Source organism: Electrona antarctica (genome assembly GCF_951216825.1).
Source record: "Electrona antarctica genome assembly, chromosome: 23".
NCBI lineage: Eukaryota > Metazoa > Chordata > Actinopteri > Myctophiformes > Myctophidae > Electrona > Electrona antarctica.
This window is the reverse complement of record NC_136804.1, coordinates 913395-928940: the sequence shown is the minus strand read 5'-3', so window position 1 is coordinate 928940 and position 15546 is coordinate 913395. Positions and strand designations below refer to the sequence as shown.

Below are 15546 nucleotides of genomic sequence, written 5' to 3'. Positions count from 1 at the left end.
TGTTAAATTAATGTTGTATTATCTGTATCTGTTTATCTGTATGTTTGTCTTGTTTTTGTTTTGTTGCTTGTGCTCATTGCTCAATGTGCTGTGAATTGTCTGTATCATATTTCTTCTAAAAAATAAAAAATAAAATCGTGACGGCATCCGCCGAGCGACAGGCAACGGAGCCAATGAGGGAGGACGTACACAACGTCTCGACATCGTGCTTATCGCAGCCGGGCAGCCCTACTGTAGTGTACACACAACACACCGTCCAAAAGGAGGGTGGAGGAGGAGGGCGTCGGGCGACACAAGAGAAACCAAACCAAAGGTCTGTTTCCCTTTAAATTGATTCTGTTATTCTGCGTTACAGGAAGTGTTAAGGGCTGTCCCTCCTTCTTGGAGGAGAGAGACATTTCCCAAGCTCATATCTCTTATCTAAAACAGAACGGAATAAAGTCTCCTATCTGAGTCCTCCTCTATCACCTCAGTCTGGCTGGAGAAAAAAAAACGCTTTTAGATCAAATAACCCCGGCCTAGTCCTGACTTATCAACCTCCGCGTTATCTCCCCCTCTGTGGACGGGTGGACGGGGGGAAACGAGGCTTGTTTGTTGGACACTATCTGTTGGACATATCGGTACCGACTCGAGGATTATCCCTCTTCCGTCACGTCAAGCCCAAGTGGGGGACCCTTTCCTCGCCAGGCCAGCCAGCCTATCCCTCCCTTCCTCCCTCCCTCCCCGGGGTGAATCCCTCCGACCGTCGCACACTGTAGGAGTCATTGTCATGAGCTCGGCTTCAGCATGGCAGCCTTCCCCAGTTTGTGTAACAACCAGCAGACTGTCCCCGCCGGGTCCAGGACCACAGCAGCGCCGGCGCCAGTGCCAGAGGAGGAGGAGAGCAACGGCGACCTGGACCAGTCTCTCCAGGAGATGCTGAAGGCGATCGCCGACGAGAGGAACCGGCTCAACATACGACAAGAGATAAGCGGACTCGGTAAGCGACCATGCGATTATATAGTTTTATACAATTTATCTCTTGAGAGTGTACACAAGTTATGTACCCAAATGGACCCTTGTACACCCTCAGCAGAGGTGCTTTTTACTTTATTGGATCTCAGAGACAGAGACAATACAAATACTGTACTTTCCTGCTACCACTGCCTCAGAGTTACACAGATGCATTGGCACTCAGCAGTTTGCTTTGTAGGGAACGCTGCTACTGATTAACAGCTTGGTGATCAAGTACAATACATTATGTATCCGTTGATTGTTTTGTTGGAAGATAAGAGTGATTTGAAATTATACTGTACTGATAAAGAGTTATTGAACATGATTCCTAGACGTTATGCTCGGCATTCAGTCAGTGCCACGAGGCAGTGTCGATGACAAAGCTATAGACGGAGCACCAGTTGATACCATTCTATTCTGAGCCCCACCTGTGCACCCCTAAACTGGTGGACGTAAACCTGTGTGTGTGTGTGCTCACAATTGTGCAGACGGAGTGCACTCCATAAGGTTGTGAACTTGTGAACCTGTGCGTGCACCACCCTAACTTTGATGTAAATATGAGACACATTCTACTTTCCTTGTTTATTTGTTGCTACCAGGCTGAAAAGATGAAACTTTTTGGTAGTGGTTTGGTACCAACAACTTTGAATTGAATACATATTTAAATGGTCTGGTCAAGTTTTCCTGTTTTTCTCACCTAAAAAGGAATAGTTGCTTGTTTGTCATAGCTGTTATTGGCTTAAGGATTCATATACTGTAGGTTTGAGTCACATGTCATGTCACGTGTCATGTATGTGGCAGGTGATTAGATGTATGGCTAAACAAACTGTATTGTTAAAGGAGAATTCCATACTAAAAGGCTTTCTTACCTTTCTTTGTAGTCGTTACGTCCCCACCAAAGAGGTCCAGGTGTGCAAAAACTCCTTATAGGCTATTTCCCCTACCATAAGCCCTAAATGAATTACATTGAATTGAATGGGAATTGAATGGGGCTATGGGGTGTTGTGCTAATTCGCTTATTTCCATCGAAATAAGTATTAAAGTGTGCCGCTTGGGATATTATTTACATTATGAAGAGAGGATATATTAAAACAAAATAATAATTTTGAGCGATGGAAATAAGCGAATTAGCACAACAACCCATAGCCCCATTCAATTCCCATTCAATGCAATTCATTTAGGGCTTATGGTAGGGGAAATAGCCAATAAGGAGCTTTTGCACAAAATGACACCTGGACGTCTTTGGTGGGGACGTAACAACTACAAAGAAAGGTAAGAAAGCCTTTTAGTATGGAATTCTGCCGTGAGACAACGTGCAGCTGTTGTCTCACGCGTTATTACTGCAATATACAGCATGCAACTATTACAAACGTGCGACCACATTGTGAGCTTGTAGCTCGGCTGTTTTCGTAATCAATACAGGAGTGTTGGTTGCTTTGAAGTTTGGAAACCACTGGCAGTGGCTCCCAAATTGAGGGTTATTTGGGGGGTCCCCAGATGATCAGCTAAATAATGTGCAACAGTAAACCAACATACAGTTAATAAGTGTAGTTTATACACTACTATACAGGGTATCTGCACATTTCCAAAGTTACAATTTAATGACCTTTAAGACCTTTTTAGTGCCAAATTGTCAAATAAGAAAGAAAGAGCCAAACATTGTTAAAACTGCTGATCTAAATGCTCACAAAACACCTCACTGAGCAAGGCATTTTGGGCATGTACTAGTTCAGCTATTTTCACAATTTATTTGTGGAACCGAGTCAAACTAAATGTAATTCCTACAATTGCTTTGACGGGTGGGGGGTCCCCAGCTCAAATATTTGAGCTGGGGACCCCAGCTAAAGCATTGTTATACTTTAGCTATTGAAAAATAGCAGATCTACAAGCTCATAGCGTGGCACCGAGTGCCGCGCTATGAACTTGTAGGTCTGCCATTTTTTACTCGTAGCCTGAAAAGCTTGGGAACCCTTGGTCTACGTTCTACGCCTCTTCCTGTGAGCACGTCTAGCACAATGCAGTGAATGCACAGATGCACACTCTTCTCAGCAACACTCACTCAACTACCACCTAACAACTAGTGGTTTTCACTTCAGCATTATTGTCTGAGTCTGTTCAGATTAATTATTGACTGCATTCAGATTCGAATTTGTGTCTCACAATGTGGACCAGGTGTGGACCAGGTGTATCCTGTGACAATGTTATCACACGTAAAGATGAAATTACCTACCTAGGTTCCATCCTGGAGGCTAATCTTTCCGGTGATAAAATGGCCACCAACGTAATCAAAAAAGTCAACCATAGAACAAGATTCCTCTACAGGATCTCCTCACTGGTCAACAAAAACACCTTGAAGACCTTAACAGGAGCCCTTGTACAGGGTTTCTTTGACTATGCATGCACCTCCTGGTACCACAGCACCTCAAAGGCCCTTAAAACCAGGCTCCAGACTTCCCAAAACAAACTGGTCAGGCTCCTACTTGATCTAGCCCCCCGAACCCACCTCACCCCTGCCCACTTCGACAGGCTGGAATGGCTTAGGGTCGACGACAGAGTACAGCAACTTGCAATGGGTCTGGTCCACAAGATTCGATACACCACCAAGATACCCATGTACCTGTCTAGATACTTCCTTAATGTTAACGAAGTCCACACCCACAACACCAGAGGGAGTGCAACGAACCATGTACAACCCAGATTCGACACAAACAAGGGACTAAATTCTTTTCGCTCCTATGCCACCAAAATGTGGAACGCCCTACCAACTGTCATTAAGACATGCGAATCCCTTGACTCCTTCAAAACCGCTCTCAAAGGGCACCTACGGATGGCTGCAATTCGAAACTGGCCCCCGTAAAATCTGAATCCCCCCCCCCCCCCCCCCTTTTTTCCCCTCACTGTATATATTTCTTTTCCCTTTTTACCTCCTTTTTGATGAATTCCTGTTCTGTCTATAGAAGTGTCTATTTGTACGTCTCTAAATGTTTTGATGATTTGAACATGGTGGACCCTGTTGGAAACAAGTGTAATGCTTAATTGGGTCGTCCACTCACAGTTAACAGCCTTTGTATTGAGTTTGTGCTTGAAATGTACTGTAATTCTGCAAACTGTTAATAAATTCTTCAATCAATCAATCAATCAATCCATTTTTGCTAGAATATAAATTACCATATGAAAGGCGTTATTGATTATCAACAAATGAATAAACAGTGTTTATGTTGCAGGGGAGGGGAAAAAAAGATAAGTGCCTCATGAGATGAGTTCTGAGGAGCCGGTGCAGGGCCGCAAACGCTTTTGAGGCTTTCAAGTGGGCTCTGGTCCAGAAAACGTTGGGAACCACTGCTTTTGAGCGATTTTTGAGTCCTGCATCTCAAATGTCTCAGGTTCAATTCCCACTGAAACCATTAGGCAAAGCCCGTCCCAGTGTCCAAGCGACCTGTCCATGGCCCCAAATGCTCATACTCTGCTTAATCATTCCCCCCCCCCCCCCCCCCCCCGCTTTGGATAAGACATAGAATGTTGTAGCCTGGTGGTATCTTGTTTGGACAATCCACTCAAGGGCAACAGCGGTGGCGCAGTAGACGATTATGGGTGGTGCCTTGCATTTGAGGCGCATTGTTCTGCCAGGGAAATCAATAGTGCCCTGTTCCAAAATAATGACATCATCACAGCGTGTGGAGCTCCTCTGCATGTCTGGTGACCTCAGTCTTGTTGTTGGGGGGATGAACCCAAAGCTGACGTACAGAAGGTCCACTTGTACCGTTAGAGACCGCATGAGTCATCATAAGGAGCATCTTTTTTTCCTTTTTTTCCCCCATTTATGTTTTATGTTTTCCTCGAGAACTTTATTGTCATTTCATAAAACAAGCTCCTTTGATTGGACGTTCCATTAGTTTAAGCGGTGATGTCATCTGACAGGGGAGTTGTAGAAGTAATGCTCTAATAAGTAAAGACTTCTTTAGTTCTGTAGCTGCAGCTGGCTATGTTTTCTTGTGTCATATACATTTATGATCGGATATTATACTCTATTGTCGCTAAAGGGAAACTCGCCACATAATCACGTAGTCTTTGTGTAGGACAAAAATACCGATTTGCTCGTCCACATATGACGTAAATTCTCCATTCATTGTCAATGGGAATTTAATGTTTGTGTGAGACAAAATTGGACACTAATAGCTGAATATAGGAGGGGCTAGCGCCACTCAAAAATCACTTATTGTGAGGGGCGCCCACTATTTATATTGACGTCGCACGTCATCACAAAAAATCCATAGGCTTGGCTGGCAAACAATTTACATCATAATACAAGTGCTCTAAACAAAGTAAACTTTAAAGTCCATAGACTGAAGTTCTCTCTAAAGTGCTCTAAACAAAGATTGCAATATCCGTGCAAAGTGCAAACGATTTACGTCATACGTGCTCTAAACAAATCTTTGGCTGCCATGCATTGGAAATCACAAACAAACTGACAGACCCTCTTGTAGACAAATAAACAAAGCAGCTCATTCTGTAGTAAATCACAACCACAAGTTACACATAATGCACATGTTACACATTAACCTCCATATTTCAACATTTTGTGTTTTTGTAAATGAATGCCCTACTTTGTTGTACTTCCACGCACTACTACTACTCTGTTGTGTAATGGACCGGGAAACCCCGTGCAGCTGGGCTTTAACATTGAGCGCTCGGTTGCACTTCCGCATTGGACCACCAAAATGTGGTGGTCCAATGCGGAAGTAGACGTTTTGAGACGGTCCTTCCGGGTGCTTCAAAACGCCACTGAGAAACTTCCACTGACATGAATAGCGGAGGGGGCGGAGCTTCGCGCCAGATCAGTCTCTATCCTTCTTTATACTCTATGGCATGGCCCCCCGAGTAGTGATTTAAATTTAAGGTATAGGCACAAATTAGTTTTTCAAACGGCTGAGGTTTACATTGGGGTACTCCTATATGGAGCTCATAATACTCTGCATGGAGAATATGAGATGCGTCAGACAATATTATTCTCTGTGTTTGTTTAAGAACAGATATATATATAACTCGTATAACGGTATAGTCATGTTCTGACTGGAGAGGCTGGCGTTCATTCCTCCCCAGAACCTTCATGGGAGTCTCTGTACCAGATGATCAAGCTTTACATTTTAACCCATTTTGACCTGAGATCAGATTCTAAAAAATGTCTTCTACATCCTGACAGTTTTTTGAAAAAGCTATGTTTCTATGTCAGTCGTTCTTCGATTTTTCAAAAATAGCAGACCTACAAGCTCGTAGCGCGCCACTCGGTGGCGCGCTATGAGCTTGTAGATCTGCTATTTTTCAATAGCTAAAGCATAACATAATGCTAACACCAAAAGGGGTTCCCTTAACTGAGATTGCCATCATGCTGACACAGAGACACACATGCTCTTTATACGTCCTGGTATTAAAAAACACGATCCGTCGCAGTGAGATGCGGTGTGTGTGCTTGTAGATCTGCAGTATTTCTGATGTGTGACTAATACTCAGGCATTGGGCTACCTAATGGCCACAGGTTTGGGGCTCCTGTGCGGTGTCTTCTTTCATCCACCATCTCCTTAAAGGTATATTCAGTGATTTCACTTAATTCAAATATCACTTATTTTTTTTTATTTTTTTTGGATAATCCTCCCTACCATAGAGTGTGCTGACCATATAAGGAGTTCCTCCCTGTCCCCAGTCAGCCCCTGGGGTCAAAAAACCCTAGTTTCAGTTTTGGTGGCGGGTGGCAAAGCCTTCATCCAATCAGGATGAGAGGGGCCTTCCTCCAATCATGATCGAGTGGGGGCACATGCTGTTGGTCTGTTGCACTTCCCCCCACTGTAGAGTGTGCATGTGCACATTTTGTTACTGGGGCGGGCTGGGTGGTTTTCCAAATCACTCAAATCACTGAATGCTCCTTTAAACTTTGCCCTGTGTTTACACAAAAAAACAATGAAAATAAAAATACCCATAGTCATCAGGAATACTGGATAACTCACCCCTTTACCCTTTGAGCGCTACCCCTAACACAACAAAAGAGGTCAAATGTAGGAATGTAACAGTTTATTTGGCGAAAACAAATCATCATTATCATCTTTGTAATGGAAGGAAAAAATTTGTCATAGCTGCAAAAGAATAATACAAATGTGTAAAAAAAAAAAAGTTGAGTACGGTAATTGACATTCTACTCAAGTGGTTACTGACTATCTTTTAAATTGCTAAAGTTTCTATAACTCCCCTAATGAGGGGAGTTAGTCATGTTTTAGTTTGTGAATAAATGGATGATTAATCATTAACCCATTTTGACCTGAGGACGATACTACAAATGCCTTCTAAATCCTGACAGTTTTCTGGAAAAAACCCATGTTTCTGTGTCAGTCATTTTCAAACATTTTCATGTCAAAGCCCCAAAAAACTAGATGTATTTGGCCGTCGTTTCCCCCATCTGAAAATAATTATGTTGTTCCAGAGACCCCTCAGAAGCAAAGATTTGAGTTAAAAACTCGCTCTGAAAGAATATATATTCAAAGATTTCAGGCACATTTTCACAAATTTTCAAAAATAGCAGACCTACAAGCTTGTAGATCTGCTATTTTTCAATAGCTAAAGTAGAACATAATGCTTAAAACAAAACACCAACAGGGGTTCCCGCCCAAAATGGGTTAAAATAGCATCATATAGCTCGTTCCCGGCCCCGGGGTATTAAAGTTAAAGTTAAAGGGGTATGAGTTATCCAGTTAAACCAACATCAGCCAGTGGAGTATAGTGGTGAAACACACTGCCCTCTCTTTGTATTTCGGTGTTCACTGTTTGTTTTGGTAGCCCCAAAACATCCCTGTTTAGCGTCTCCCAAAACGTGCGTTAAAAAACCCTAAATCACAGTCGGTAATGCTGTCGCCTCGCTGAGGACGCTGTGGGCGCTGGCGGCGTGTCCTCTCCTCCACGTCATCAGTTCCCATACCCGAGGCGGGGTTGGCGAAAGGGCCTTTCTGTGTGGAGTTTGCATGTTCTCCCCGTGTTCTACCCTATAGGGTAGGTACCCTCAACATGCAGTAATCCTGGTCTCTAAACTGCCTCCCCCTGGCCAGCCGGGGCGCCTGATGGAGGGGAATGGAACTGGTTGGAATAACGTGTTCCTTCCACACGCTACGTCCAACCAGGGAAACTCCCCCCTGTCAGGGGTAAAGGAGCAACTTGGACACTCATGCATGAAGGAAGCATGAGTTCAAGTCCGTTGCTCTCCCCAGGTTGGCGGAGGGTGTGTAGAGCCCAGGATCACATTAGATAACATTAACATTACAAAATCGTGGGATAAAAAATATTTAAAAACAAACAAAACAAAAAACACTATAAATCTATAGTGAGAGGACAGTGTGTTCTGCACATAATCACCACCACAACACTGCAGTGGCTGATTAAACTGTGGCTGATAGCTGCTATAGAGGGAAATGATTGGTAAAACATGTATTCTTTTGTTATGTACACACAGGGGAAAGATACATACTATGGCTTTAACCCTTAGCATCTGTGTAATTTTAGATTTGAGCTATAAAAAAAAAAAAGCATTCTTTTATAACTTGGATATTCAAACATAGCAGATGTACAAACTCATAGTGTGTCACTTTGTGATGCCTCTTTCACAGGGTAGTGTCTCGGTCTGACCGTCACATAAACCCTCCGCAGTGGCACAGGGCGACACTCACTACAACCACAGCAGTCCCCATAATTACATTTGTATTATTTAGTCCTAATTGATTGATTGATTGATTGATGGTGTGTGTGCGTGTGCGTGCATGCTTGCGTGCCTCTGTGTGTGTGAGAGTATAGGTCCTTAGCAGATTAAAACCCATTTTGACCTGAGATCAGATTCTAAAAATGTCTTCTGCATCCTGACAGTTTTCTGAAAAAGCTATGTTTCTATGTCAGTCGTTCTTCGATTTTTCCAAAATAGCGGACCTACAAGCTCGTAGCGCGCCACTCGGTGGCGCGCTATGAGCTTGTAGATATGCTATTTTTCAATAGCTAAAGCATAACATAATGCTAACACCAAAAGGGGTTCCCGCCCAAACTGGGTTAAGTATGCTCTGTCAACTGACCTGCACTTGGGTATATCATTATCATTAGAACGTCTATAGACTCTAGACTGAACAGCTGGCACGTCAATCCAGATGAAAGCCCTCCATCACCACTGTAAAGCCTAATAACAAATGTCAGTCAATTATAATAATGGAAAGCTGTCATAAAAAGGTCTACCAATGATACACAACACGGCCGTAGACATTTTACTGGAAGCTCTGTCATGGCACTGTACATGAGTGAAAAGCTAGAGAGGAGGTTGTTCAGTCAACTAGGAAGTGTGTGTCATTCACGTGATGTCCAGTGTGTCACCCTGTTGGTCATGTGCCTCGATGTGTGTGTGGTGTGCAAATTCTGTTTGGTGTCTGTGATAATCACAGCACGTGGAGGAGACGATCCTTCCTGTATCCGTGATCTCTGTATCCTGAAACACTTGTTGAGGTGTGTGTGTGTGTGTGTGTGTGTGTGTGTGTGTGTGTGTGTGTGTGTGTGTGTGTGTGTGTGTGTGTGTGTGTGTGTGTGTGTGTGTGTGTGTGTGTGTGTGTGTGTGTGTGTGTGTGTGTGTGTGTGTGTGTGTTCAATTACACTCATCGGTTTAACAATGTCCGGCTCCCACAGAAACGTGTCCTGTTGCTCCACAGTATTACGTTTCTTTCTTTCTCTTTATTTCGGTTAGACAATTAGTTTACCGTGTTTTTTCTTTGTGTGTGTGTGTGTGTGTGTGTGTAGTCATCATCATGACTATTAATTCCACCCTACACACGACGTGTTGCCACTGGCGTTGTATACTAGCAGCTCACCTGCCTGCGAGGAGCCCCCACCGGGAGGAGGTATAGCGCTCCTCCCGTTCACCAAATCCCCGCTGACAGGTGGGCGTCCCATGCTGTAGGAGTGCGTGCGGTGACAACGATCTCAACCCTCCGCCTGGTTTCCCTCCCATGAATGAACACGTCCGTTTGTAATCCAAAAAAAACGGTTAAGTGCCACGGTAGATTTGATTTTGAAGCCATACATGGACTCTGCGGTCCACATCTCTAGCCCTGACATTATCTGTCAATGGGTCAGGTAAAAGATTGAGAATAACTGTTCTAAATGGCTCTAAGGCAGAGGTGGGCAACTTTGACGATGGAGAGGGCCAATATATTTCCACACTCACTCCAGAGGGGCTGCGTTGCATATTACTGTCGTAGCAAAAAATAGCTGATCTAGTGCGACACGTTTTGAGCTTGTAGATCAGCTACTTTTGCTACATTTGAATTGAAATCCTGAAAAAATGTGGCAATTTTTTTTGTATTGGAATCCTGAAAAATAACCTTTTTATTTAATTTCAAATTAATTTAGTTATAGTTATGTTAACTTTATGAACTAAATCCAAACACATTGGACATACAAAAGCGGGTCATGTTTGGAATTGTAACGGTTGAAATCAATAATATATCAGTATTCTGATATTAACCTGAGGGCCGCATTAAGTGGAGGTGGGGGCCGCATGTGGCCCCCGGGCCGCCAGCAGTATGATCTAAGGCCTGACTCACACCTTCACAACAGATTGATGTATAGCTGATGTATGAGACTGATGCAAGCTCGCAATGCATTTCCAATGGGAGTCACATGGTTTGACACAACACTTTTGTTGTATGAGGGGGATGGGGGCAGTCGAAACGCAGCCGAAAGCCGTACAACAAAAATGTTGTGTCAAACCATGTGACTTCCATTGGAAATGCATTGGGGCAAGATGTAAACAAACCCTTTGTTTACATCTAGCATCCAACAATATTGTATGCTAGGTGTGCTAGCTAGGTGTGAGTGAGGCCTATTATATGGTAGCAGGCAGGATACCTACACAGGTTAAACCTTAGGCCATCTAGAGCAGGGGTTCTCAACCCGTGGGTCGCGACCCCTCGGGGGGTCGCCAAATTATTTTAGGGGGTCCCCAAATTATTTTCAAAAAATAAAATAAAATAAAGCTCGTAGCGCGCCACTCGGTGGCGCGCTATGAGCTTGTAGATCTGCTATTTTTCAATAGCTAAATTATAACGATGCTTAAAACACCAAAAGGGGTTCCCGCCCAAAATGGTTTAAGGTTATTGTAGCAGTCAATTTATATTGGGGGTCGGGACTAGGGGGCGGGGCGGGGGTCCCGAGACATTGCCAAAGCATTTCCGGGGATCCCCGGCCAAAAACGTTGAGAACCCCTGCCTTAGGCCATCTAGAGCAGTGGTTCTCAAACTTTTCAGGTCGACTCGAGACCCAAAAGAACGATTAGATGTTTGCCCGGGGTCCAAACTATAGTGAAAATAGCAGATCTACAATCACACAATTTTATTTTCACTCTTTTAAGGAATTTAAAGTTACTTTACAATTATCTACTTATTTAACAATCCATAAATAATCGTGATCCATAAAAAGTGGTACGTGAGCCACAAATGGGTCCCAACCCAGTGTTTGGGAACCAGTGGAACCAGACCTGTAAACTCCTTAGTGATTACCCATTTTGGGCGGGAACCCCTTTTGGTGTTTTAAACATTATGTTATAATTTAGCTATTGAAAAATGGCAGATCTACAAGCTTGTAGCGTGCCACTCGGTGGCGCGCTACAAGCTTGTAGATCTGCTATTTTAACCCAAACGTTGAGAACAAGTGATTTAGAATGACTTATAACAAATAGAACACAATGGACATAATATTGCTGTATTCATAAGATGGCGTATGGGAGTTCCATGTTTATTTGTTCACACTAAGTGGGAAAATTGTGTGTGTGTCCGTCCGTCCGTCCGTCCGTCCGTCCGTCCGTCCCTTCCTCCAGGTCACTGGAGCTTTGAAAGTGCACCACCGAGCCCCACAAGAAACAATGTATTTATTATACAACATCAACTTCAAAATGCCATGCACAAGAGCCAACAGAAATAGACTTTGGGAGATTCAGCTCTCTTGTATCAGATGATTTATTCTACGTGTGTGCGTGTTCATGTCTGTGTTCACGTTGGAGGCTCCAGACTAGCGTTGATGTATATTTAAAATGACATGAGGCTATTAATAGAGCATCTTTTTATCACTGCTCTCTGTTCTGCTCCATGGCTCTGTTCTGGATAATTCTGCTGTAGATTGATGGACACTGGATGGCCTGGATGCTTACATGCACGTATTTATGCACACAGATCTCTTTATATCGACGTATAAAATGGCCTTTATCCCAAGAGTAGCTCTAAAAATCACACCCGTGTGAACTGAGTGGTGCAAGGTCTTATATAGCCTGATCAGCTGTGGTCTGACGTAATGAAATCACACCCGTGTGAACTGGGTGACCATAGCAACCATGCTCATTTTTGAGTGGTGTAAACCACTCCTACAACTGGCTTTTGTGTGCATAAAAAAATGACCATGGTTGCTATGTTCAAAATAATTTCTGACGTAATTAAATCACACCCGGGTGAACTGGATGACCGTAGCAACCGTGGTCATTTTTTTTTGGTACGAACAGACACGGGTACACTTTTTGCGTGGTGCAAACCACTCCAACAACTGGCTTTGTACCCGTGTTTGTTCGTACCAAAAAACGAGCATGGTTGCTATGGTTAGCAACCAAAAAAACGAGCATGGTTGCTATGGTTAGTATGTGACGTCACTGACATCACAGATATCATGTCAGTTGCACCACTCAGTTCACACAGGTGTGATTTTTTTTTTACGAACAGACACGGGTACAAAGCCAGTTGTTGGAGTGGTTTACACCACTCAAAAATATGTTTCCAACCATGTACTTTTGTCATGTTCATGTCAAGTGGGAACTGTGAAGTTTTTCGGGACCGGAAATGATGGTGGACGGTGAATTCTCTGAAATAGTGTCTTCAAAACCAATGGGGGACATTAGCACTCACAGCGCTACGTCATAGCTTCAACGAGGCCGAGGCGCACTGCTATGATGTGTCATTAACACTAGGGCTGTCACGATTACAAATGTAACTTCTTATGACGATTCATTGTCCCATAAATACTTTAACCCATTTAGGCCTGACGTCGAAATTAAAAAAAAAAGTCTTACAAATCCTGACAGTTTTCTGAAATACCTCATGTTTCTGAATGAGTGGTTCTCCATATTTCATGTCAAGGACCCCAAAAATGATATGTAATATGCCTCCACCCCCCCCCCCCCCCCCCCCATCTGAAAATATGTTATTCCAGGGACCTCCCCAGAAGCAGAGATTTGAGTTAAAATGTTCACTCTGTAATAATATATATTCAAAGATTTGAGGCACATTTTCACGATTTAAAAAAAATAGCAGACCTACAAGTTCTATGAGCTTGTAGAATAGCTAAAGTGTAACATAATGCTTTAAAACACCAAAAAGGGGTTCCCGCCCCAAAATGGGTTAACTGTGTTTTTGGCATGGAGCATATGAATAAAGATTCTAATACATTTCTACTTTCTATTCTATTCTATTCTCTGGAAATCAAAATATGCACAGGGCAAATAACTGAAATATACAAAGAAATTATTGACATAATCATGATGGGTTGTTTTTATACTTAAAAAAAAGGTCAAAATAAATAAATAACGGAAATAGCTGACCTACATGCTTGCAACAAAGTAGATCTGCTATTTCAGCTTTTTTTAACCCATTCAGGCCTGACGTCGAAATAAAAAAAAAAAAAGTTTTCTAAATCATGACAATTTTCTGAAAGATTTGAGGCACATTTTTAACGATTTTTCAAAAATTGCAGACCTACAAGTTCATAGCGCGCCACTCGGTGGCGCGCTATGAGCTTGTAGATCTGCTATTTTTCAATAGCTAACCACCAAAAGGGGTTCCAGCTCAAAATGGGTTAATGTATGGAAATGTTTCAACATTGAAACGATTATGACGATTATGACAAAACAGTTTGTCTTTATTATCTCAAATAATGCGATTAGACGATTGTGTAATAATTGTGACAGGCCTGCCGAGGCGTAGTGCTAGGATATATCACTAACACATGAAGCATCGTGCCCATGTTTGTAGTAAAAGAAATAGCAGTGCACTGTATATTAGCTACTGTACACTTTTAAGTAGACGTTCAAGTTTATGTTTATACTTTATATACATACTGTATAGAGCGTCGCAGTCCCGCCCCCTACCATGGACCAGGAAATGAATCCCAATGCATTTTTCCCATAGACATTTCAACAAGTATTTATTTAAAGACGGTTACGCCGCGGACAAAGCCAACTCGAGTCGTGACAACTCATGACAACACAAACAATATTTTGGACCAAAGAAATAATTACAAAGAAGAAAAACAACAAAAAAAGTGTTGTAACCTTCCGTTTTTTTCTTCTTTCTAATTATTTGTTCGGCCCAAAATTTCTTGTTTGTTGTCATGATTTGTCACGACTCGAGTTGGCTTTGTCCGCGGCATAAACGTCTTTAAATAAATACTTTCTGAAATGTCTATGAGGAAAATGAACGGAGAATCATTTCCTGGTCCATGGTAGGGGGCGGGACTGCGACGCTCTATAGAGGTATAGCATCTATTCCATCCACACTCCAGTTCCCGCTGTTGGGAAAGCAGCCAAGCCCACAGCTGGAAATGGAGAAGAATTAGTAATTGGGCACCGAGTGTGGTTTGCATACACAATCAGAGGACACCCTTTCTAATTAGTGTTTTTTTAATTAGTGCCCTTTGTTCCAATGAATGTATACATCTTCAAATGCTACAGCTACAATGCCATTCAGTGGTTCTCAAAGTAAGGTCCAGGGACCCTCTGGGTTCCTTGAGAGGATTTGAAATGGACCCTTACAGGTCTGTACCTCGACGGAGACTATACGAAATGTGGTTCCATTTGTAAATAGGCTACTGTCGGAGTTATGGGGGTCCTTGAAGCAGTCACAGTGTGCTTCCAGTTTCGTGCCAACATTTAGCGTAAGGCCTTTTCAGATGTGATGACCGAGGAAGAGCTTTACCTGCCTGCACCGAGCCCTGACCTCAGCCATGTCAAACACCTTTGGAATGAATTGTAATGCCTAATGTCCCAACAACATCTGACCTCATTATCACATTAGAGATGTTAACGACCCATTTAGGCCTTACGTTAAAAAAAAAAAAAAAGTATTCTGAAATAATATATATTCAAAGATTTGTGCCGCATTTTCACGTTTCTTCAAACATAGCAGACCTACAAGCTCGTAGCGCGCCACTCGGTGGCGCGCTATGAGCTTGTAGATCTGCTATTTTTCAATAGCTAAAGTATTACATAATGCTTAGTTAAAACACCAAAAGGGGTTCCCAGTCCCACCCAGAATGGGTTTTAAATGTAATCAGTGGCATAAAATATAAATAGTGATTTTATATACACACTGCTAGAAGGCCAAAGACCTCAATTCCTGAAGTTTTTAGTCACAACTAGCCTTTGTCAATTAGCGGTAATATTCATCCCACCAGGCTATGGACTGGAACTAGCCAATCAGAGGCCTTTCCACATGGCTTATCGTGGCACTA

At 42.8% G+C, this 15546-nt stretch overlaps 1 protein-coding gene across 1 annotated transcript in view; it reads left to right on the top strand.

Moving 5' to 3' along the window:
* Nucleotides 1–287: 287 nt before the first annotated feature.
* kiaa0930 overlaps nt 288–15546 on the top strand; it is a 108076-nt gene continuing 92817 nt past the window's right edge. Inside the window, exon 1 of the mRNA XM_079494676.1 lies at nt 288–979. Within this exon, the coding sequence (XP_079350802.1) occupies nt 787–979 (193 nt within the window). The 5' untranslated portion in view covers nt 288–786. The remainder of the gene's footprint in view (nt 980–15546) is intronic.